Source organism: Hyperolius riggenbachi, chromosome 6, assembly GCF_040937935.1.
Source record: "Hyperolius riggenbachi isolate aHypRig1 chromosome 6, aHypRig1.pri, whole genome shotgun sequence".
NCBI classification, from domain to species: Eukaryota; Metazoa; Chordata; class Amphibia; order Anura; family Hyperoliidae; genus Hyperolius; species Hyperolius riggenbachi.
In genome coordinates, this window is record NC_090651.1 from 270,192,258 (window position 1) to 270,214,321 (window position 22,064).

The 22,064-nt window shown below is 45.9% G+C and overlaps 1 protein-coding gene across 1 annotated transcript in view; it reads right to left on the reverse strand.

Moving 5' to 3' along the window:
* The window catches only part of IL18 (interleukin 18), a 65,012-nt gene extending 49,833 nt beyond the window's left edge, over positions 1-15,179 (reverse strand). The window contains exon 1 of the mRNA XM_068240809.1: positions 15,047-15,179. Coding sequence (XP_068096910.1) covers positions 15,047-15,074 — 28 coding nt within the window. The 5' untranslated portion in view covers positions 15,075-15,179. The remainder of the gene's footprint in view (positions 1-15,046) is intronic.
* Between the last annotated feature and the right edge of the window lie 6,885 nt (positions 15,180-22,064).

A 22,064-nucleotide genomic window follows, 5' to 3' on the forward strand; every position in this document is an offset into this window, starting at 1 on the left:
CATTCACTCCAGGCACTGCGATTGGGTAGAGGACTGTTCAGTCCTCTTCCCCAATCGCCCAGCACGGGATCCCGACGGTAATGGCGGCGGTAGCGGCGGACACACGGCGGTAGCAGCGGCGGGAATGCGCGACGTATTAAAACGTCATGTTGCTGTTAATAGCGGTAAGCATGACGTTTTAATACGTTAGGATGGCGGTAAATGGTTAAAGAACAACTGTAAGGAGAGTGATATGGAAGCTGCCATATTTATTTCCTTTTAAGCAATACCAGTAGCCTGGCTATCCTGCTGATCCATTGCCTCTAATACTTTAAGCCATAGCCCCTAAACAAACATGCAGCAGATAAGATCATCTTTTTTGTTTAAGCTTTTACTACAGAGGAAAGTTGAAAATGTCAGCCTGCTCTGTGAAATAATTTAGAATGCTGAGTATAGTGTAAACTGCAAATATTAGAGAATGATGCAATGTTGTAAAAAAAAAAAAAACAAACAAACTATATAACTGAAAATAAAAATATGAGACTATTTTCTTTGCTACTACCTGTAATGCTCTATTAATTATCCATACTACACATACAATTCATGATATCATAAGTTTATTTTTGCTTCAGTGTCACTTTAACCTCCCTGGCGGTCTATTAAAACCGCCAGGGGGCAGCGCATGCACTTACATTTTTTTTTGTGCAGCGGCATCCCCCCAACCCCTCCGATTGCCTCCGCCAATCAGCGCAAACAGGAAATCACGTTCAGAACGGGATTTCCTGTTTGGCTTCCCCCATCTCCATGGTGACAATCGTCATCAACGTCGTGACGTCATCGGGAGTCCTGATCCACCCCTCAGCGCTGCCTGGCGCTGATAGGCCAGGCTGCGCAAGGGGTCCACCCCTCAGCGCTGCCTGGCGCTGATAGGCTAGCTGCGTGTACAAAAAAAAATTATGCAAATCGGCCCAGCAGGGCCTGAGAAATCCTCCTGCGCGGCATAGCCCGACCTGAGGTCGGGCTTACCGCCAGGGAGGTTAAAGAACAACTGAAGTGAGAAGAATATGGAGGCTGCCATATTTATTTCCTTTTAAACAATACCAGTTGCCTGGCTGTCCTGCAGATTTATTTGAGTGCAGCAGTGTCTGAATCACACCAGAAACATGTATAATACTGGAAGAAAAAACAAAGACAGACGGGGAGCCCAAATGGTGCAGTATGTCACGAGTAGTGGTGTATAGAAAAATATTTTCTGTAGAGGGGTACTCACAAAAGTTGCTCCAGGGGGCAACCGACCGCTTCAGGTGGGTGGAGTATTTTAAATCCGACTCCACTCAGGTTACCCAGGAACCCTGGACTCGGTCGCTCTCTTCGTAAAAAACCTGCACTCCTTAAACAGGTGTGCAAGGCCCCCCTCCAGGGAGGACGGGGGGAATAGGTATAGTAGAAGGAAAAGAGGTGCCCAATGTATATATAAAACACTTTAAAATCAATAAAATAAATAGGATTGAGGTGGCTTACCTCGTAGACGACAAATACACTTTTAGGTAGGGAAGTTTAATAGAATGTTTGCTCACTTCCTCAGGCCAAATAAAGTGCCACAGTAGTCTATAGACCGCACTTGGGGCGCCTCTCGCGCGGTCTATAGACTACTGTGGCACTTTATTTGGCCTGAGGAAGTGTTTTATATATACATTGGGCGCCTCTTTACCTTCTACCACACCAGAAACAAGCATGCAGCTAATCTGGTGTTTCTGTCATTGTCAGATCTGACAAGATCTGCTGCATGCTTGTTCGGGGTCTATGGCTAAAAATATTAGAGGCAGATGATCAGCAGAATAGCCAGGCAACTGGTATTGCTTAAAGGGAACCAGAGCTGAAGTAAAGAAAAGATTCTATACATACCCGGGGCTTCCTCCAGCCCCATACGCGCTGATCGATCCCACGCCGCCATCCGCCGCTGCCCGTATCTATGAGAACCGGCTCCTGTGACTGACGTCATCGGAGTCGGGCTACGCTGGAGAAGTGCGCCCTCTACTTATCTCTCCAGCAGCTGCTGCAGAGATACGCAAAGAGCGCACTTCTGCTACACTAGACTGGCTCCGACGGACGGAACAGCGGGGAGCCGGTCCTCTTAGATGCGGGCAGCGGTGAATGGCGGCGTAGGATCAATCAGCGCGTATGGGGCTGGAGGAAGCCCCAGGTATGTATAGAATCTTTTCTTTACTTTAGCTCTGGTTCTCTTTAAAAGGAAATAAATATGGCAGCCTACATTTCCCTCTCACTTTAGTTGGTCTTAAAAGAGTTTTCTAATAGGTTATGGGCCCAGCTGCAGCAAAAAAAAAAAAAAGTGCAAGATACAGCAACAGATACGAAAAACAGTAGATATGGTTACCAGCACCAAGTCTGCAAAGTTTTCAATAGCAAATCTGATCTGACAAACAAGAACTACTAGTCTTGGAAATTCAAAATGAGTATGCTGAAAGTAAATGTACAAACATATATCAATAAGAGAAGAAAAGAAGATATTTGGAAATATGTAAATGAAGCCAGATCTGCACAGTCCTCAGATAAGAGGAAAGAAAGAGACCAGAAAACTCAGACAACTATCTGCCTTTGCATAGATGGAAGTGGTAAAATTAGCCAATGATTGGAAAATCTAAATTGGATGTGTGTATGTGTGCAGAGACTGCTTTACAGATGCAAAACATAAATACAATCAGTGATATGCAGCTAGAGTTATGTCAATGATTTGTGAGCAGAGAACTAGGACACTTAAAAGCAGACTGCAGAATCTGGAAAGCTAACATACAAAAACCAGTTAATCCACAACAACCCACAAGTGTCAAAGAAAAATCAGAAGAGTAAGCATTTGAATCCATAAATGGCAGCTCATGTGTGGAGGTGTGTTGTTGTGCTCTAGGTGTTACAAGTCACATGACCCATTTCAAAAATGTCTTCACTCAACCTGCCTAAGGCAAAACAGAGTAAATGACCGCATGTAGCAGGCAGATGACATCAGAGAAAGTTTTCTTTACTGTCTGTCTCTCAGGATATCACCAGAAAGTTGCACATTGGAAATTGTGTGTATGTGCATGAACTTGAATACAACCAGTTGTTAGTGGAGAAATTTGCTAAGCAAGGCAGTGTTACTAAGTGACAGGTGCATAATTTCAAAAGAAGAACAAAAACTCGCTCATGCTTGCTACAAAGCCATAGCGGTTAAGGCACCTATTTTTTCACTGACCTGTGGAAGCAGGCAAGCACCCACGAAACATGTTGTCAATTTTATTTGCTCAAGTAAAAGGCCTTTTTTCAATAGACTTTTAAAGAGAGGTAAGATTACCTCTCTGTTTATAAAATCAACAGCTTTATTAGCCTAGCTATCATTTATGCATTGGGTACCTCCACCTCTGTTTTAAAGTACTGTGATGCTTATTATATGGTATAGCCCTAGATGTGAACACATGAACTCAGGACCGGCTTTACATCTCAGCAGCCTATAGGCACAGACGTTTCATTGTTCTAAATTCTGCCCTCCACCAAACCCCTGATCCTGCAAATCCCCAGAAGTATGTTAGCTACCCAGATTCCCTGGCCATTGCCTCTCCCTCCTCCACATATAATGCCTGCACTCCCATTCCTGGAGCTGCACTGATGTCACTGCCCCTGCAATATAGATATCTGGATGGGTGGGCTTGATGTCCCATCTATCCAACCGATCCAGCTCTCTCTACTCTGAAGGTGGTGACATTAGCGATCCAGGATGGAAACCGTGGGTTTGGGAACCCATGGTAGCCGCCTCTTAGCCCTTCGGTGCCTCTCGTTTATACATGTGTCCAGGGGTACTTGAGAGAACTCTGTAAAAACCATCAAGAACAAAGGAGTACATTCTGTATTAATATAGAGAAAAACTGTGTCTAAATGCATAGATGCTGAATGGAGGTATTTGTTAGTCCATGAAGATAACTTGATTATTGCTCTTGAAAGAATGATGAAATTGGAGAGATAGCAGCACTACTCAATCAACGCTTTGGGGCTAAAGACCTTGTTGATGTGACATACTACATATCAAATCACACATGGCAAGAGTAGGCAACATTCTGTTGAATCAGTGTACAAAATTTTTATTTTAGCAATTCAAATGTCTGGCTAAGATAGGCTACTTCAGATAGGAATACTCCACCTGTATAACCTAACCACAGTGCACATCTACTGTATTTACTAAGCCAGTTCTTAAAGGAAACTTGAAGTGAGAGAACTACAGAGCCTGCCATTACTAACTATGGCTATAATTCACTAAGCTTATCACTAGTCTTTAATAAAGATTCTGAGCTGTTTTACTGTTATCTACAACATCTCTAAAATCATGTAGTGTTCACTAATTTACCTCAAGCAAACTTTAAAATAAGGATTCTGTCCTTAAGTTAAAGAAAGATTCGAAAAGTTAATGACTGACTCCTTAAATTATTCCTAAGCTTAAAGACGTGATGTTAATTCACAAAGAGTTATAACAACTGTAAAGTGTGCGAGGAATCACTTGGCCTGAGCTGTCATTAAGAGGACTGTTACTAGAGACAGCAATGTAAAGTGCAGGATTCTGAGCTGTCTGCTTTATTTTTTTAGTATTTTATAAAGAAGGGGACTGTGTATAGAGAGAAATACACAGCAGGCATACAGGGAGACAAGAGCGAAACTGCACCGCGACGGGGGAACGGAGGATCGTTGAGAACTGGCGCAGGACAGGACAGCTGCAGGGGGCTGGTAGAAGCCCCAGGTAAATGAAACTCTTGTAATTTTTTACAGTTAAGGTTCCCTTTGAAGGCTGTCACAATGCTTTCCAGATTCTTCCTCTGAGGTAATGAAAGCTATGACTAATGTTTTATTTAGCATTAGAAACAAGAACATGCTTAGTTTGTCTGGACAGCATGCTGCCTACGTGTTTGACACTCTGGTTTGTAAGTTCCTAGTTTTCGTTCCTGGCAAGGAAACAACATGTATGAAGTTTCAATAGTTTCCCCCAGACGTTCCAGTTTCTGACTCAGAGAGGTAATTAGTTTTATGGTTCCTATAAATGTGTCAACAAATGTATAAATGTGGAAAATCATTTTTATTCTGTGATATTACTGGGGTAATAAAGACCTGTTATATTGAGGAGGGATTTACACTTTTTCTAGTATATGGGTAGCCAATCAAATGCTAAGTTGTGAAATTCCCTTATGTGAGGTGCGGCTATTAAATAATAAGACTCGTTACAAAAAATGTTATATTTATTATTTTAATTGTAAATCCTATTTACGAAACAGGTCGGCGCCTGCGAAGTTGTGGCCCGTCATGGCACTAGTGCTATGCTATGCTCCCTGCGCAAAAATTGTTCAGGGATCCGACGATTGCTAGACCCTAAATTACATCTCCCTCCGAGTTGCTATGACTCAGAGCGGGAATAGTATTCAACGCTGCTGGGGATTTGAGCAGTGGCCATCATTCGGCTCACCCTATGCACAGCTCACCGGTGACTGAAACATGCGTATGCCCTATTACCCTACCTCTATCTATACACCATTGCATACAAATGTTCCATTGTTAGAAGAAGTGTAGTCGTTCACAGTTATCTGCTTCAGTAGTGCTGCTGTTTTCTCCTTTGCCTCATCCACTGTCTGAAAATATGTGCCATGTGTCTTGTTGGAAAAGTCCAAGTGCTTTTCACAGACTGGGTCTCTTTTTCCTCATTCATTTTCTCAGCTTGGCCAGAACCTCAAGGTTGGTTAACTGTTAGACCCTCTGGTAACCATTCAACCATAACCACGCTCAGCGGCGGCTCCAGCTTCAGATTTTTGGGGGGCTCAAAAGGGCCAATAGCTGGCAGGTGGGGCTCACAGGGGTGGAGCTTCAAATTTGGAGGAGTTTGTTTGTTACAACCTATTTTTTCCATAATAGCACTAGAAGATTTTGCAAATGTAATGCAGATAACAAATGGAAACAAATATTAAATAGTTTAATACATTTGTTTAATCCAGTCCTAAGGAGTTCTTAAATTCTACATATAAGACAAGTTACATTTCCCATTGCCTCACACATTGCCTAGACGCAGCATGCATGTTACTCTTCCATCTGGCACGGAGCACTGGGGGTGAGAGAAAGGGGTCAGTGGCACAGAAGGACTAGGGAAAAGAAAGGAAATAGGACCTGGAAGAGAAGAGGCAGGCCAGGAAGGAGAGATAGCTAGATACACTGGCTGCTACAGACTCTGACAGTCTCATGCAGCTATCAGTAATCTATCCATGCCTGGATGAACACAACACACAGGCCAGTAATTCCATAAAACAGAGATCCCCCTTGGTCCACGCTGCTGATCGAATATCAGAATCGGCATTACTTTCATTTTCAACTTGCTCCTTCTTGCTTTTTCAGTTCTCGGTGATGTGGGAGTTTTTTAGCGCATCGATAATCATATCGGAAAAGCCATGTCAAACACTCAGTCGGTCATTCCTTCAAGGAATTTGAGATTAAATTGTGCCTCAAATTTAATGTTAGGGACATTTTCTAATACAAACCACAATCATGCTACTATGCAATCACATTTCTATTTTTCACAACTCTGCCACAATTCCACATGTGTACAGCACAATTGCAGAGCTTTTCCGATTTTTGATGGGAGGGAAAAAAAATACCGCAGGAACAATTTTAATTGCCAAATTGTGAGAAAATCGCGTAGCACACTTCTATACTTAGCAGCTAAAGTGCAGCAAAAATTCAGCAGAATGGCAACTGCGATCAGGAAAAAAATCACAAAGAGACAAAGTTCAACTGTTGACACCAAATGCTGGGTGATCAACAAATAAGGAGTCAAGTATGAAGCAATGGCTATCAGCACACCAATTTAAGATACAGAAAGGTTTATTCAATCCATAAACTCCAATGTTTCACAACGTCTATGCATCCCTTTATCAAGGAATACACCCGCACAAAAACAGAATCAGTACGGAGCAGTGGCGTACCTACTATAAGGCTGCAGGTGCTCACAGCACCGGGTGTAGCCATGGCTAGGAGTGCCACTGTGTTCTTCCACCTGGGATCTTTTTTCATAGTTCGGGCAACATTCAGGAAAAAAGCAGCAGGCAGTGCATGGGACTGTACTACTTCCTGCGTTAGATGTAGCACCCCTTCCCCTTCCTAGCCCTTGGGCATTGTGTCTCCTTGCTCTCTACACACAGCCTGCAGTGAGTGAATGTGCAGAGCAACAGGGTGAGTAGAGAGAATGATTGCTGTGCTGCAGCTGGAACATAATCAGGGAGAGGTGGCAGGATGTGTTTAGTGCTTCAAAAGACATTAGTTCCCATGTCATTAGTTGCCATGTGCACTGGCTGCTGTAATACTAGAGTGCCCTGGACTATTGATTATTTATCCTGATCAGAGTAATTGATCGATAATGCAGGGCAGTCTGCTGTTGGAGAAGCCAGTGATACAGGTGCTGACAGCCAAATTCTGTAGTGAGCAGAGAAGCAAGCTCTAGGCAATTTAGATTAGCTTGAATTTATCTCCTTTCACAGCTCCCCTCCCGCCCTTTTGTCTTCCCCCATAACCCTTTTCTCTTTTCAGATTTCAGTGGCTTCTTTTAACAGCATGTCCCTGCCAAACATCACTGGTGATGTCTGCAGTCCTGCTGAGAATCCTTCCTGCCATTTCTCCTCTCCCACCAGGCTCTCTGTGTTGTGCCTCTACCTCTTTATCCCCCACTTTCATATGCCTCCGTTTTCTGACTGTCCTCAGAGGAGCTCTCAATCAAATCATACCATAGTCATAGTCTAATGTCCCACCATATTATTATTGTGTATTTATTTAGCACTGATATCTTCTACACCACTGTATAGAGTACAGAGTTTCATAACAATTAGCTCCGTTCACATCCTGATGACTCCTTTTCCCCAGAAATGCCCCAACCCGTCAACTTTCCCATCAAGAAATATATATTTTTTTTTGGGGGGGGGGGGGGGGGGCTGGGGTGTTTGTAAATAATCAGCACTGGGTGTCAAATTCCCTAGGTACGCTGTGCTCGATGCAGAGTGTCTAGCGATACATTGCTAGACTCTCTGTAGCAAGCACATCACCTGCTGTGTGAAACACAAGCTGCAGCACTCATCAGGAAAATGCAAGAAAATGTTTATTTGCAGTGTTAAAGAGGCACTGCAATGACATATACAGTAGTAGAATGTAATACATTCGGGATACCCAGATTTACATTAATTATAATGTTTTCAGCATCAGAAACACTTCCTGTATGTGTATATTGCTGTATATTGGTATGTAACTCCACTCTCCCAGTAATATTTAGCCTAGGCTATATAGTTATGTATTCTTCTGCCAGAGAGCACTCTGGGAGACCAGCGTCTCTCAGAGTGTCTATAGGAAAAACTACTACTATGAGAAACACTACTTATGTTACCTGGGCATTGCACATTCCAGTGTAAACTTAGCATTAGAGATGTCGTGAACATCAAATTTTGGGTTCGCGCACACTGAACTCGAACTTCCATAAAAGTTCAAGTTCGCGTGAACCGCCACAGACTTAACACCTGGACTGTGGTATGCTAGAGGGGATCCATGCCAACAGTCCCACCAAAAATTACGGAGTTGAAGCAGAGTCGGGTTTTAATCCCTAAAGGGCAGAAATCACATTACATTCCTACATTTTAGGAATAAAGGGCTGCTTTAAAATGTCCAGAGTGATTCAGCAGAATTTGAATGTATGGTGGAGATGTAGGGGAGGAGTCTCTTGAAGTGGGGTTTGGTGTTTGTAGAATGGGAAGGTTTTTTGTGTGTGAAGGTGCCTTTTGTTAACTGTTAAGCTGGCCATACACTAGGCCGATTCCCTGCCGATCGACAGATTCGATCACTGGGATCGAATCTGCTGTCAAATCGTTAACGTTAAAGCTAAATTTCGATCTATTTCGTCCCGAAATAGAGCGATCCCGTCGATCACTCCGTGCGGGAAATTACCGTCGATCGCCCGCGGGTAGGGAGCATGTCGCTAGCGGCGTTCAAGTGCCCGACGCAATACAGCTGCAATACATTACCTGCTCCCCGGTGCAACTCCCCTGGTCTCCGCTGCTCCGTCTCCGCGCTGGGCTCCGGATCCAGCAGGCTTCACTTCTTCCTGTCCCGGCTGGAAGTTTAAACAGTAGAGGGCGCTCTACTGCTTAAACTTCCCCCAGACAGGAAGAAGTGAAGCCTGCCGGACCCGGAGACCAGACCAGAGCGGAGAAGAAGACAGCGGAGACCAGGGGAGTCGCGCCTTGCTAATGCAATCCCCCATAGCATTGCATTAGCAAGAACTTTTTCAAATCACTAGCGCTTATAAATCGCTCCTAGTGGGTTTCTGGCCTCAGAAGTAACACTGTGCACAGCTCTGGGTCGGTGCCAGTGGGCTGTGGAGTCGCACACAAAAAAAAACAAAACAGCAGAATGATGTAGTTGGCACTGGCAGCCCTCAAAAGGGCTATTTGGGGTGCTTTCACAGCAAGTCAGTCAGTGAGGAACAACAAAACAGGCCTAGCTAACTTTTCCTATGTCAGCAATGCGCTCTCTCCCTTCCCCTCACTATAGCAGCTGGAGATAGAATGAAACATGGCGGCGTAATGCCATGTGCTCGCCACCCACCGCGGCCATGAATAGCTGATATCCGCCGGGTACTGTCTGCTGGCGAACCGTTCGGCCCATGTCTTCTTAGCATCATCCAAGAAGGATGAAATTCATCTCACCTGTTTCCATGGTCAATTTCACATTTTGTGTGTCGTTTCACAATTTTTCAGAAATGCATTAAAAGTAATTTGGCTCCAATGAAAATGTGATTTTCATACCTAATGCGTTTTTCCATGCACAGAAAAAACATGGACCTGTTTGACTCCCTTTAAACGCCCCTCCACATTTATCAAAACACAAACGGAAAAATGTGTATGAACGTGAATAGTGTTGAAAACATACCTGAAAAGCACAAACGTAGTGTATATTGTGAAAGAGGCTCAAGACTGTTTGCACACACATTTTTCCATGTGTATTTTCTGACGCATGCCTGCAGGTTTGGACATGTTAAAAGTGCATAGCCACCCAGCAAAAATCTCAGCAACGGGTGAGCTGGATGTTATCGCATATGGTTTTGTCCCTGTGACATTTTACTATCACACAAACCAGTGCTGCACATGGTTTAGTATATTTCACTCATCCACCACAACAGAATCTGTTGCTGCACTTGGTTTAGTCCTGTCACTTTCCTGCCACCACAAAATGTTACAGCACACTGTTTAGTCTGTGCTATTTTTCAATCACTGCATAACCTTTTGCTGACTCTGTGCCTTCTATTCTTCCATTACCACAGAATCTGTTGCAACACCTTCTTTAGCCCTAGTCAATTCTATGCTACCACACAGGAGCGTAACAACAGACCCTGCAAGGGATGCAGCCGCGGGGGAGCCCAGACACCACAAGGGCCCCCGTACTCAGAGTGACAACTAAGGGCAATGAGAGAAAAAGCTTTCTGCTCTATGCACAATTGTTCTAATGACGGCTTCTGCTCAGCCACTGATAATGAATCATACAAAGTTTTGTAGACAAAGATTTGTAGACAGTCCCTATTCAGTGTGTAGGGGGAAAGTGCCCCATCCAAACTTTTGCAGGTTGGCCCAGTGATTTCTAGTTACGCCCCTGCTGGGCGTACCTGTTGCAGCACATTCCTCTCCACGGACATGTTGGTGCCCCGGCCAGGCACGGCACTTTTTGTCTTCCTCAATATTGTGAATAGGAAAATCATAACCTACATTAATACATTAACATGTACAGTGAAGCATACTTTTCATTGACTGTATGCTTCATTGTATGCAACGCAATGTGGCCGTAACATGCAGGACAACTTTTTCCTTCCTGTTATACAGGGAATGCAGCACAATGACCCACTGTGAGCATAGCCTTACCCATTTACCATAAATAGTTAAAAAAAACTTAAAGCGGACCCAAACCAAACATTTTTTTAATTCAAAATGTTTAGTTGCACCACTCTGACACATACAAAGATAAATAAACACTCCTTCAAGCCTATGAGCATTTCAGTGCATGCTTTTCACCCTTCTCTTTTCATAACTAGGATTACACAGGTTGCAGCCATTACTTCTGAGCTTAGTAGGAGGTTTTACATCATGGGTGTGTTTGTCATCAGCTACCCTCCCTCACAGGGGCGTCATCTATGTGAAATCTCACACAAGCTGAGATCACCTCCCCTGTGACATCAGTAGCAGCCTGTGTTTTGTTTTTGTTTTTTATCTCCTCCACCAGTCTGCTGGATTCTGTCCCGACAATATGAAAGGAAGGGAGGGGTTCCTCCAATAAATGTAACATATTTTATATTTGTCACCATGCAGTTGAAAAAGGCTGCTATTTATTATTATAATTTAGAAAATAGATTTGATTTCTGAAATCATGTATTTTTAATTTAGGTCCACTTTAAAAACTCTCAGGTCGAGTTCACACTTGGGGATAGCATTGTGGTGTGATGCGCCACCCCCTCGCATCACACCGCAACGCCAAAAAGGCGACTCATATGACCCTGCAGGAGAGTGTGCCGACAGGTTCATATGCATGCTGCTGCTCCGCCGTGGAGGTTGCACGGTAATGCACTGTCGGCTTTGTGGTAGGTCGGCGGGAAATCAAATACTTCAGGCACAGCGTGACACAGAAAGTGTACTGGGCCCCGTACACTTTCATTGCTGTTGCGTCGCCTTACGTGCAGAAAGGTTAACACAACGCAAAAAAAGGATATGGGTGTAAAGGGGGCCTCAAAAGGGAAAAAAATTATTATATAAATGCACCTGCTGTGAAACCTTTTATTAACCACTTAAAGGGATACTGTAGGGGGGGGGGGGGGGGTCAGGGGAAAATGAGTTGAAGTTACCCGGGGCTTCTAATGGTTCCCCGCAGGGATCCTGTGCCCGTGCAGCCACTCACCGATGCTCTGGCCCCGCCTCCGGTTCACTTCTGGAATTTCAGACTTTAAAGTCCACCATACTGGGCCTGCGCAGTACGCTCCTGGTGCCATCAGCGGGAGCAAGGACTCGGCAACGCAGGCGCAGTGGTTTTCAGACTTTAAAGTCTGAAATTCCAGAAGTGGACCAGAGACGGTGCCAGAGCATTGGGGAGTAGCTGAGCGTGCACAGGATGTCTGTGGGGGACCATTAGACGCCCCAGGTAACTTCAACTCATTTTCCCCTGACCCCCTCTACAGTGTCCCTTTAAGGACCACAGGCTTACACCCCCCTAGTGACCAGGCTATTTTTTTTTTACAATTCAGCACACTGCAGCTTTAACAGTGTGCTGCTTGGCCATACAACTTACCACCCAAATTAATCTGCCCTCCTTTTCTGCCCACCAACAGAGCTTTCTGTTGGTGGGCTCTCTGCAAGCTTTATTTTTTTTTTCTTATTCATTTTATTCTTATTTATTTTTCAATAAAACGTCTATTCCCCCCCCCCCCCCCCACTCCCGAGGTCTAATCAGGGCGATCCTCCCTCATAGGCATCAGCCTATGAGAGGGGATCGCGTGGTGAGCCACTCGAGGGGACAGCCAAGTGACAGGGCTGTCCCCAGTACAGCGCTGCAATAGATTACAGTACAATGAAAACAAATAGCGTTTTTTTTTACAGTCTGCCAGCAACGAAGCTCTGCTCCGTCATTCAGCGGGGATGCGCGATCCCCGCTGATCTCCTCCCCCAGGACTTGATGCTGATCGGCGTTAGGCGGTCCTGGGGGAGCCACCTTGCAACCGCCAGTCGGCGTTAGGCAGTCATAAGGTGGTTAATCTCCTATAAACCCCTTATTTATATCCAATAATATACATCTTCCCTTCTGTTTTTTTATCCTTAATTCCCCTGTCTTACTTTCACAGCGCCATCTCTTTCCTGATACACGCTGACTGAAACGTCTGTATTGGCACATTTCAATTTACTACGGAGATTTCTCATTGATCCAAAACAATGCTGATGATCAGCAGCAACAACAAATATGGGCTTGGCAGGGCCGGTTCTCTTATAAAGCAAGGTGAAACATGTGCATCAGCCGCAGAGGTTACAGGGGCAGCATGTTTGTACTGTGTTTACACTGCGGCTTTGTTCACATGTAAAATCGAAATTGCTGACGCCAGCAATTTTTGATTTTTTTGCGCTATTTTTTCTCCTCCCGACGCTTACCTGTGCGCTTCGATTTTGTGTACAGCACTTTTCAAAGCACTTTTGCAGAGGGATTTGGTTTTTTAACTCTTTGACCCGGAAATGAATAAATACAATGTATTTAGTCATCAAAGCACAAATTGATTTTGTGAGCGTTTTGCGCTTTTGCTATACCTTCCATTGTAGCAAAATCGCTCTAAAAATGGTACAGACAGCGCTTTGCTGAGGGGATCAGAAACAAACCACTCAGATGTGAACTCTCTCATAGGTAATCATTGCACAAGCGCTTTCAGGGCGATTCTGCAAATCATCAGCACTTAAAAAATAGCGAAAACACCCTAGGTGTGAACAAGCCCTAACAGCATGCAGTCAGAGTAGGAGGAGAGTGAGAGGAGATCTAGGTGAAGAGGTCATTATTTAGGAAACACAGTTTATTGTGCTGTGTGAGGAGTCTGACAGTGAGTGAGGAGGGGGAGCAGCAGTGTTTAATTTGATTTGCACAGCATATAAGAGGAGGTGGCATTGCTGTCCTGACTGGGGAGGAATGGAGGATGTCTGGCTGGCTGAGGGTGAGCAGTTTTGTTTGTCAAAGACTGGCAGCCAGCCAGTGTGCTATTGTGTTGAGCTGCAGCATGTCATGTGAGAACATTAAATGAAACAGAGCAAATTGACGGGTGCTGTGTGATCATTTTAAATCAGGGCGCATCCTCACAAGTTTGCCTCAGGCAGCAAAAAGTCTAGAACCAACCCTGGGGCCTGTGGTATATTCCAATATGCTGATGCCAGGAATACCACTCAGGAAAGAAATTGGAGAAATTCTGCAGCAAGATAGGATCATTACAGATGAAGAAGATATATTTATTTAAAAACCACACACAATTTTGGATTTTAAAACTAAGTGTGTTTATTTCCTTTGCATCGCCTACCCCCCTGCTCTGGCTGGAGAGCTGTCAGCAATATATTTGCTCTTTTCCAAGAGCTCCTTTTAATAAAGTATATTTTTTTAAGTGTATAAAACTGAGTTCAGTCAGGTGAACGGGGCAATTGTGGGTGTAAATCACAGTACTATAGAGAGCTTTTTCCTCTAGCCAATCATGGAAAAACAGGAAGTTTCTCTCAATGCAATATTCTGGGTATCACTGAAACTTTAACTATCACCCAAACAAGGAAAAAGCAATAAAAGACCTGACAGAGACTTTAAGGGCCCTTTTCCACCAGCGCAAAAACGCAAAAATTTTTACAATCGCTACGGTTTGCTTTTTAACATAGGAAACGCGGTAGGTCATTGCCAGGAACGCGAACGCGCGGCGGAGCGATATTTGCCGCGATTTTGCTATGCAGTGCATAGCATAGCAAAATCGCGGCCGCGAACGTCGGGGAATCGCCGGTAATTGCGATTCAGCAATCGCTAGCATTCAGCGTGAACGCTAGCGATTGCTAGTGGAAAAGGGCCCTAACTCTTCACTACTCTGCTCAAACCAATAACAAAAAATGGCTAGAGTACTACGTCTGTGTCCAGCTGAAAGTGAAATCTTGTGGAACGCTCTCAATTTCCTGTTTGCATCTGGGAAGTAATATGTAATACAATAAACCAGCTGAATGGTGTGTGCAGCGTCTGCACTTACATGTTCTTTATCAATGGGTTTGCTGAGTGTGTGTCAAACAGTCCCTTTGTGATAAGAGCACAGACTACTAGTAAAAACAATTCTACAGCATGGACACTATTACAATCGTGACTACCAAGCGTGGTATAAAGGAAACCTAGAACAACCAGATGGTTATTAACCGTAATAACTTCAGTCAACTGAGTCCGATATCATTACAAAGATAACCCATTTACAATAATATGATAAACTTACCAGACTCATCATAGCAGTTCCTAGACATGATCTCTGTCAGTAGCTTTGCTTTAGAGGAAGTAAAGAAATAGAAAAATGTCACTTCTGTAACAATATGTGGAAGTTGTAGCCAGGACACGTGCTGTACAGAAAGTATGCTGCATGTTCTTGTGTGTCCTGTAACTCTACACTTGTGTTGCACCTCCTTGTGGGTGTAGGTTAAATATTTAACACTGTACTAGCATACCGTACTCACATTCATAGTATCACAAATTCTTATTCAAGCAAATCTGAAGCCACTAAAAAAACTAAAAATTAGATACTAACCACAGTGTAAGGAAGTCTCTGGATCAGGCCTGGGCAAACTTTACACAACCCGGGCTGCAGGCTGTGGACCTTGGGTCGTGTTTCTCAAATACTTTCCCACTTCCCTCCTTCCTCCCTGCAGAGTCGCGAGCGGGTGATAAGGACTGTTGCTGCATTAGGTTAGCGCTGCTGGAATTTAAATTTATTTGTATCAAAACTGGATACCCAGAGGAGCATCCAGAACAACGCTGGGCAAACTGTGGTCCAGTGTGGGCTGTAAATCCGGCCCGCCACCAAGAAGTCGGATTTCTCTCCTCTCATCCTCCCTCCCTGCAGTGTTGCAATCGGGCGATAAGAGTCGGTTAAAACTCTCCAGATCGCCAATTCTAGTGTCGTGTCTCCATGGCAATGAGTAATACGCTGGCACAGCCTGATGGCGTGTCGGGTGACGCCCTGTTGCCATGGAGATCCGGCGCTGGAATCGGCGATCAGGTGAGTTTTAACCCACTCTTATTTCCTGATTGCGACATTGAATGGAAGGAGGGGGAGAGGAAAGAAAAACGGCTGCCTGGTGGCGGGCTGGATTTACAGCCCACACGGTTCACGGGCCATAGTTTGCCCAGCGCTGTTCTGGATGCTCCTCTGGGTATCCAGTTTTGATACAATTAAATTCAAATTCCAGCAGCGCTAACCTCATGCAGCAACAGTCCACCACAGGCTTTCAGATGCAAATTAACAATTAGATATAGTTTACTGTTCCAATGTGGGCACGCTGTAGTTCAAAACAAGATAACAAAGATTAACCCATAAGTCCTCCACTGCACAAAAGATGGTGAATATTCCTGCAACTCCTGAAGTGCTGCAGTATTCAAGTTTATGCTCCTGCAAAAACAGGCTAACAATGATGCATTACTTTAGCAATAACATACCACCACCATTCCACAGTGTTATAACCAGGGGCGTTGCTAGCATCCCAAGAGATCCGGGGCACTTTTGGGCTCTCCAGCCGGAAAATGGGTGTGGCCAAGCACCAGAATGTGGGTGTGGTCAGGGATGGAGCTAAAGTAACATGAACTTAACAGTGGTCTAAGTAAGCCTGCCCAGCAAAATGTTGGCTGAAGACCCCTCTCTCCATGAATACAACAAAAAAATGCAGCATCCTCTATAATAATCCCTAAGTGTCTCTGCGTCCCATGTCCCTGTGTGTGTCCGTTTGCGCTCTGCGCATGTGCAGGGACGCAGAGACACTGAGGGGGAGAGACGCGCGGCTCGCAAGGCATGATGGGCCAAGGGCCAGGCTTGCGCATGCGCAGTGACAGAACTAGCCCGTTTTTAAATGGGCTAAGGTCACTAGTATCACATAAATAGGCAGTGTCACATAAACTATAACCCATTCAGGCATCACAACTCCCAGTATGCCTCTACAGAAGAACCACAGCTCCTTGCATCCTCACACAGAGGCACCACAGCACCCAGAATACCTCCAATTAATGCACCACAGCTCTCAGCATGCCTGTCGTTGTGTCAACACAGCTGGCTTTGCCTGGGGGACATCCGGGGCACCACAGAAGAGATCCAGGGCACGTGCCACTGATCTTTGGGGCTAGCAACGCCCCTGGTTATAACCTGGTAATACATTTCAGTGTCTTGGTGATGGTGATCACTCAAGTATTTCTGGTTAATTAAGAACATTAAAGGACTTTTCTCGTTGTTGCATTTTTATTTCATTTAACCCTTTATGGAAACGGGTAAGGGGTACTTTGCACCCCTATACTCATTTCTCCTGGGAGGGGGGCAGGCATCTGGGTTCCCCTTCTTAAAGGGGACTCCCATATGCCACCATGAACCCCCCCAGGGAGTCGTCGTCCCCACCTCCTCCTGGGCCACCGGAGGTGAGGAAAAGCCCCTTGTCCATGGATTGGACAAGGGCTCCGGGGGGGGGAGGGGAAGGCTTGGCCGCCCCTCCCCCCCAGAGCCCCCCCATACCATGGACCATGTGGGCTGGTATAGCTCAGGGTGCGAAGCCCCAGTCGGCCGGGGCTCCGCATTCTGGCTATCCCAGCCTGCATGGGAGACAAAGGGTTACAGAGGCTTGGGAGGGGGGACCACATGTCATTTTTTTCAAAATATTTCCCACACTCAGAACATAACACAAAAATGTAAATTAAAAAAATAAATAAATAAAAATTTTTAATTTTTTTAAAAAAAATATTGTTTCCCAGTATCTTTTTAACATATCCTGCAAATTTGGTGTTGCTAGGATTTAAGGGGACTTTGCTATTAACTGCTAAAGTCAGCGGGAATTGTTTCCGGCAGAAATGTCATTATGCGATTTAAATAGATACTTTTTCTCTTTGAACATTTAAACTCGATTTTCTCAAAAACTATAACGTCTTTTTGAAAAAAAAAATTTTTCTTCTTGTTCCCACGGTTCTTCTTAACATTCCCTACACATTTGGTGTTTCTGGCATTTAAAGGGGCTTTGCTATTAACCGCTAAAGTCAGCGGGCGTTTAATTTTCCCACGGTCAGAAGGAGAATATTTAAAATTGATTTTCCCAAAAACTAAAAGGTCTTTTTGAAAAAAAAAAATGTTCCTCTTGTTCACAATTTTTTTCTTAACATTCCCTGCAAATTTGGTGTTTTTAGCTTTTACAGAGACACTGAAGCGAAAAAAAAATATGATATAATGAATTGGTTGTGTACTATGAATAATTACTAGAAGATTAGCAGCAAAGAAAATATTCTTATACTTTTATTTTCAGGTATATAGTGTTTTTTCTAACATTGCATTATTCTATAATATGTGCAGATTACACAACACTCAGCATTCAAAATGATTCTTTCAGAGCAGTCTGTGAAGTAATGACATCTCCTCTGGCAGAGAAAAAGTAAATAGTCCAGGAACAGTTGAGATAATAAAAGTCAGATAACAGCCCTCTCCAGGGCCGTGCAGAGGGTCCTTAAGTGGGGGGTGCTCAAATTTAAAAAAGGGGCCTGGAAATGCCTTCACCCGCATGCCCCCCCCTCCTCATTTCTGGCTAGGGGGGTATTGATTGTCATGCTGCTGAATGCAGATGATGGGTGCCATGTGGGTTCTGGGTGTGAGTACAGAGTGCCACGTGGGTTCTGGGTGTGAGTACAGAGTGCCATGTGGGTTCTGGGTGTGAGTACAGAGTGCCATGTGGGTTCTGGGTGTGAGTACAGAGTGTCATGTGGGTTCTGGCTATGGTTGGGTTTCGAGTGTCATGCGGGTGTTGATTGCAAGAACTTAGTGCCATGTAAGATCTGGGTGCATGTACTGGATGTCATGTGGGTGCTGGGTGCAGGTACTGAATGTGACAGGGTGCAAATACTTGGTGCCATGCCTGTACTGGGTGCTGGCTATGGGTGGGCTTTGGGCATCACATGGGTTTTGAATGCAGGTAATTTGGGTGCGGGTACGGGTTAAGTGGGTGCTTGGAGCAGATAGTGGGTGCCATGTGGAAGCTGTGTGCAGGTGTGAGTACTGGGTGCAATTTTAGGCCTGGGTGCAGATACTTGGTGTCATGTGAATGTGAGTACTGGGTGCCAGCTATGAGGGGAAGGGGTGGCTGATGGGAAAAGTAGAGGTCAGTGTGGGTGCTGCAGGAAGGGGCAGGGCCATGCAGAGGATCGTCAAGGATGAGGTGCTCAAATTTGAAATTGATAAATTGTGCTAAATTGTGTATGTAATACCCCCTCTTCGTAAAGCATAAGGCAGTCTTAACCCCCCCCCATACACACACACACACACACACACACACACACACACACACACACACACACACCTTTATAGGTAGACTGTGTGTCTCCTTCCAACTCTTTTGGTGCTACCACCCTCAAATCAGCAGTGATAGGTGGAGCCCACTGTGGAGACACAGACTCACCTTTCATTACTGGGACCTCTGTCCTTCTTGATCAGCACCCAACCCAGTATTGGGTGCTGAATGAGTAGCAGATGGTGATAAACAATAGTGGGTGCCATGTGAGTGCTAATTGGTACAGGGAGCCATGTGAGTGTTGGACAAGAGTGAGTAGGGAGCGCCATGCGTGGTCTGGATGTGTGCCATGGGAGATTACCGAGTCTCATATGGGTTCGGACCAAGGATGGGTACTGGGTGCTATTTGGGTGCTGGCCATGGACGGGTACTAGGTGCATATAATGGCTTTGGAACTTGGTGACGTGTGAGTACTGTGCCATGTGGGTGTTGTGGGTCTTAGGTGCAAATACTGAGTGTCAAGTGGGTACTGGGAGTGAGTGCATGGTGACATATGGGTGATGGGTGCTGGCTAGTGGGATATTTGTTGTCATGTTGGTGCTAAAGGCAGATGCTGGGTGCCATGTGGGTTCTGGGTGCTGGCACAGGGTGTCATGTGGATTCTGGCTGTATGGGTGTGTATCAACCATCATGTAGGTGTTGATTGCAGGTACTCAGTCCCTTTTGAGTTCTGGGTGCAAGTACTGGATGTCATATGTGAGTGCTTGGTGTGGGTGCTGGGCACCAAGTGGAGGCTTAGTGCAACTGGAACTACTGCAGATGAAACATGTGGGTGTTGGGTGCAGGTACTGGGTATCATATAGGTGCAAATACTTGGTGCCATGCCTGAACTGGGTGCTAGCTCTGGGTGGGTGTTGTGTGTCACGTGGGTTCTGAGTGCAGGTACATCGGGTGCTAGTACTGGTTATGTGAGTGGGTGCCATGTGGAGGCTGTGTGCAGGTATGAGTAGTGAGTGACATGTCAGAGCTGGGTGCAAGTACTGTGCCATGTAGGTGTGAGTACTGGGTGCCAGCTATAGGGTGAAGGGGTGCAGGTATTGGGTGTCATGTGGCTGTTTGATGCAAGTACTACGTGCCATATTGAGGCCGGATGTGAGTATTGGGTGCAGGGTGCTTGGTGCAAGTACTGGGTGCTTGCTATAGTGGGGATTACTGGTTGAGTGTAATGTGGGTGCTGAATATTGGTGGGATTGCTGTGGGTGCAGGGGGTGGGAGGTCACTGTGGGTACTGCTATGAATGGCATAGTTGCTGCTAGGGGAGGTCGAGGTCAGTGTGGTTGATGGGGGAAGGGTAGGTCACTGTGGGTGCTGGGGGGAGAAGTAACTGTGGGTGCTGTGGAAAGTAGAGGTCAGTATGGGTGCTGGAGGAAAGGGAGGTCACTGTTGGTCCTTTGGGGGAGATCACTGTGGGTCTCTGGAGGCAGAGGTCATTGTGGGTGCAGGGTGTGGGAGGTCACTATGGCTGCTGCTATGAATGGCATAGTTGCTGCTAAGGGAGGTAGAGGTCAGTGTGGGTGCTGGGGGAAGGGTAGACCACTGTGGGTGCTGGGAGAAGTCAGTGTGGTTACTGGAGGAGGGAGTGGATGCTGGGTGTTGGGAGAAGCCACTGTGGGCGCTGGCAATGGGAGAGGTCACTGTAGGTGCTGCTTTTGGGATGGGAGGTCCCTGTGGGTGCTGCAGGGGACAGGAGGGCAGCCACTGGGGGAGGGAAAAATCACTGTGGGTGCTGGGGGAGTGATAGGTCAGTGTGGGTGCTAGGGTAGGCAGGATCACTGCTAGAGCTTGGGAGGGAGAGGTCACTGTGGGTGCTAGGTGGAGGGAGAGGTCACTGTGGGTGCTGGGGGAGGGAGAGGTCACTGTGGGTGCTAGGTGGAGGGAGAGGTCACTGCGGGTGCTGGGGGAGGGAGAGGTCACTATGAGTCCTAGGTGGAGGGAGAGATCACTGTGAGTGCTAGGTGGAGGGAGAGGTCACTGTGCGGGCTGGGGAGGGAGAGGTCACTGTGGGTGCTAGGTGGAGGGAGAGGTCACTGTGGGTGCTAGATGGAGGGAGAGGTCACTGTGGGTGCTGGGGGAGGGAGAGGTCACTATGGGTCCTAGGTGGAGGGAGAGGTCACTGTGGGTGCTAGATGGAGGGAGAGGTCACTATGGGTCCCAGGTGGAGGGAGAGGTCACTGTGGGTGCTAGGTGGAGGGAGAGGTCACTGTGGGTGCTAGGTGGAGGGAGAGGTCACTGTGGGTGCTGGGTAAGATAGAGGTCACTGTGGGTGCTGGGTAAGATAGAGGTCACTGTGGGTCCTAGGTGGAGGGAGAGGTCTCTATGGGTGCTAGATGGAGGGAGAGGTCCCTGTGGGTGCTGGGGAGGGAGAGGTCAGTATGGGTCCTAGGTGGAGGGAGAGGTCACTGTGAGTGCTAGGGAAGGGAGTGGTCACTGGGTCCTAGGTGGAGGGAGAGGTCAGTATGCCACACTAGGATTCCTGTCTGGGCCTCTTCACTTGAAAGTGTCCCAGGCAGGGGCGGAGCTTCCCGCGAGTGGGCGGGGCTTATCGCGGTCATGGGCGGAGCTTATTTTGCGCGGCGAGAGGGGCCTTTTTTTGAAGATTTTAAAAAGGGGGGTGCCTGGGCACCCAGAGCACCCCCCTGTGCACGTGCCTGGCCCTCTCCACAACTAACTTAGTCGGAGAGCTTAATGGCTTGTTTGCATAGAGATAACAACTGGAGTTTCTCAACTCTTCCTGTACTGGAAACAATTAGACTGATGTATCTGATCTTAATGTTTTATTTCTGAGCTGTACTACACATACAAATCATAATATCATAAAAATTTTTTCGCTTCAGTGTCTCTTTAAGTGGGCTTTGCTATTAAACATTAAAGTCGGCGGGCAGACATTTTCCAAACGGCAGCAAAGCAGGGTTTAAAACGATAAATATCGTTCAG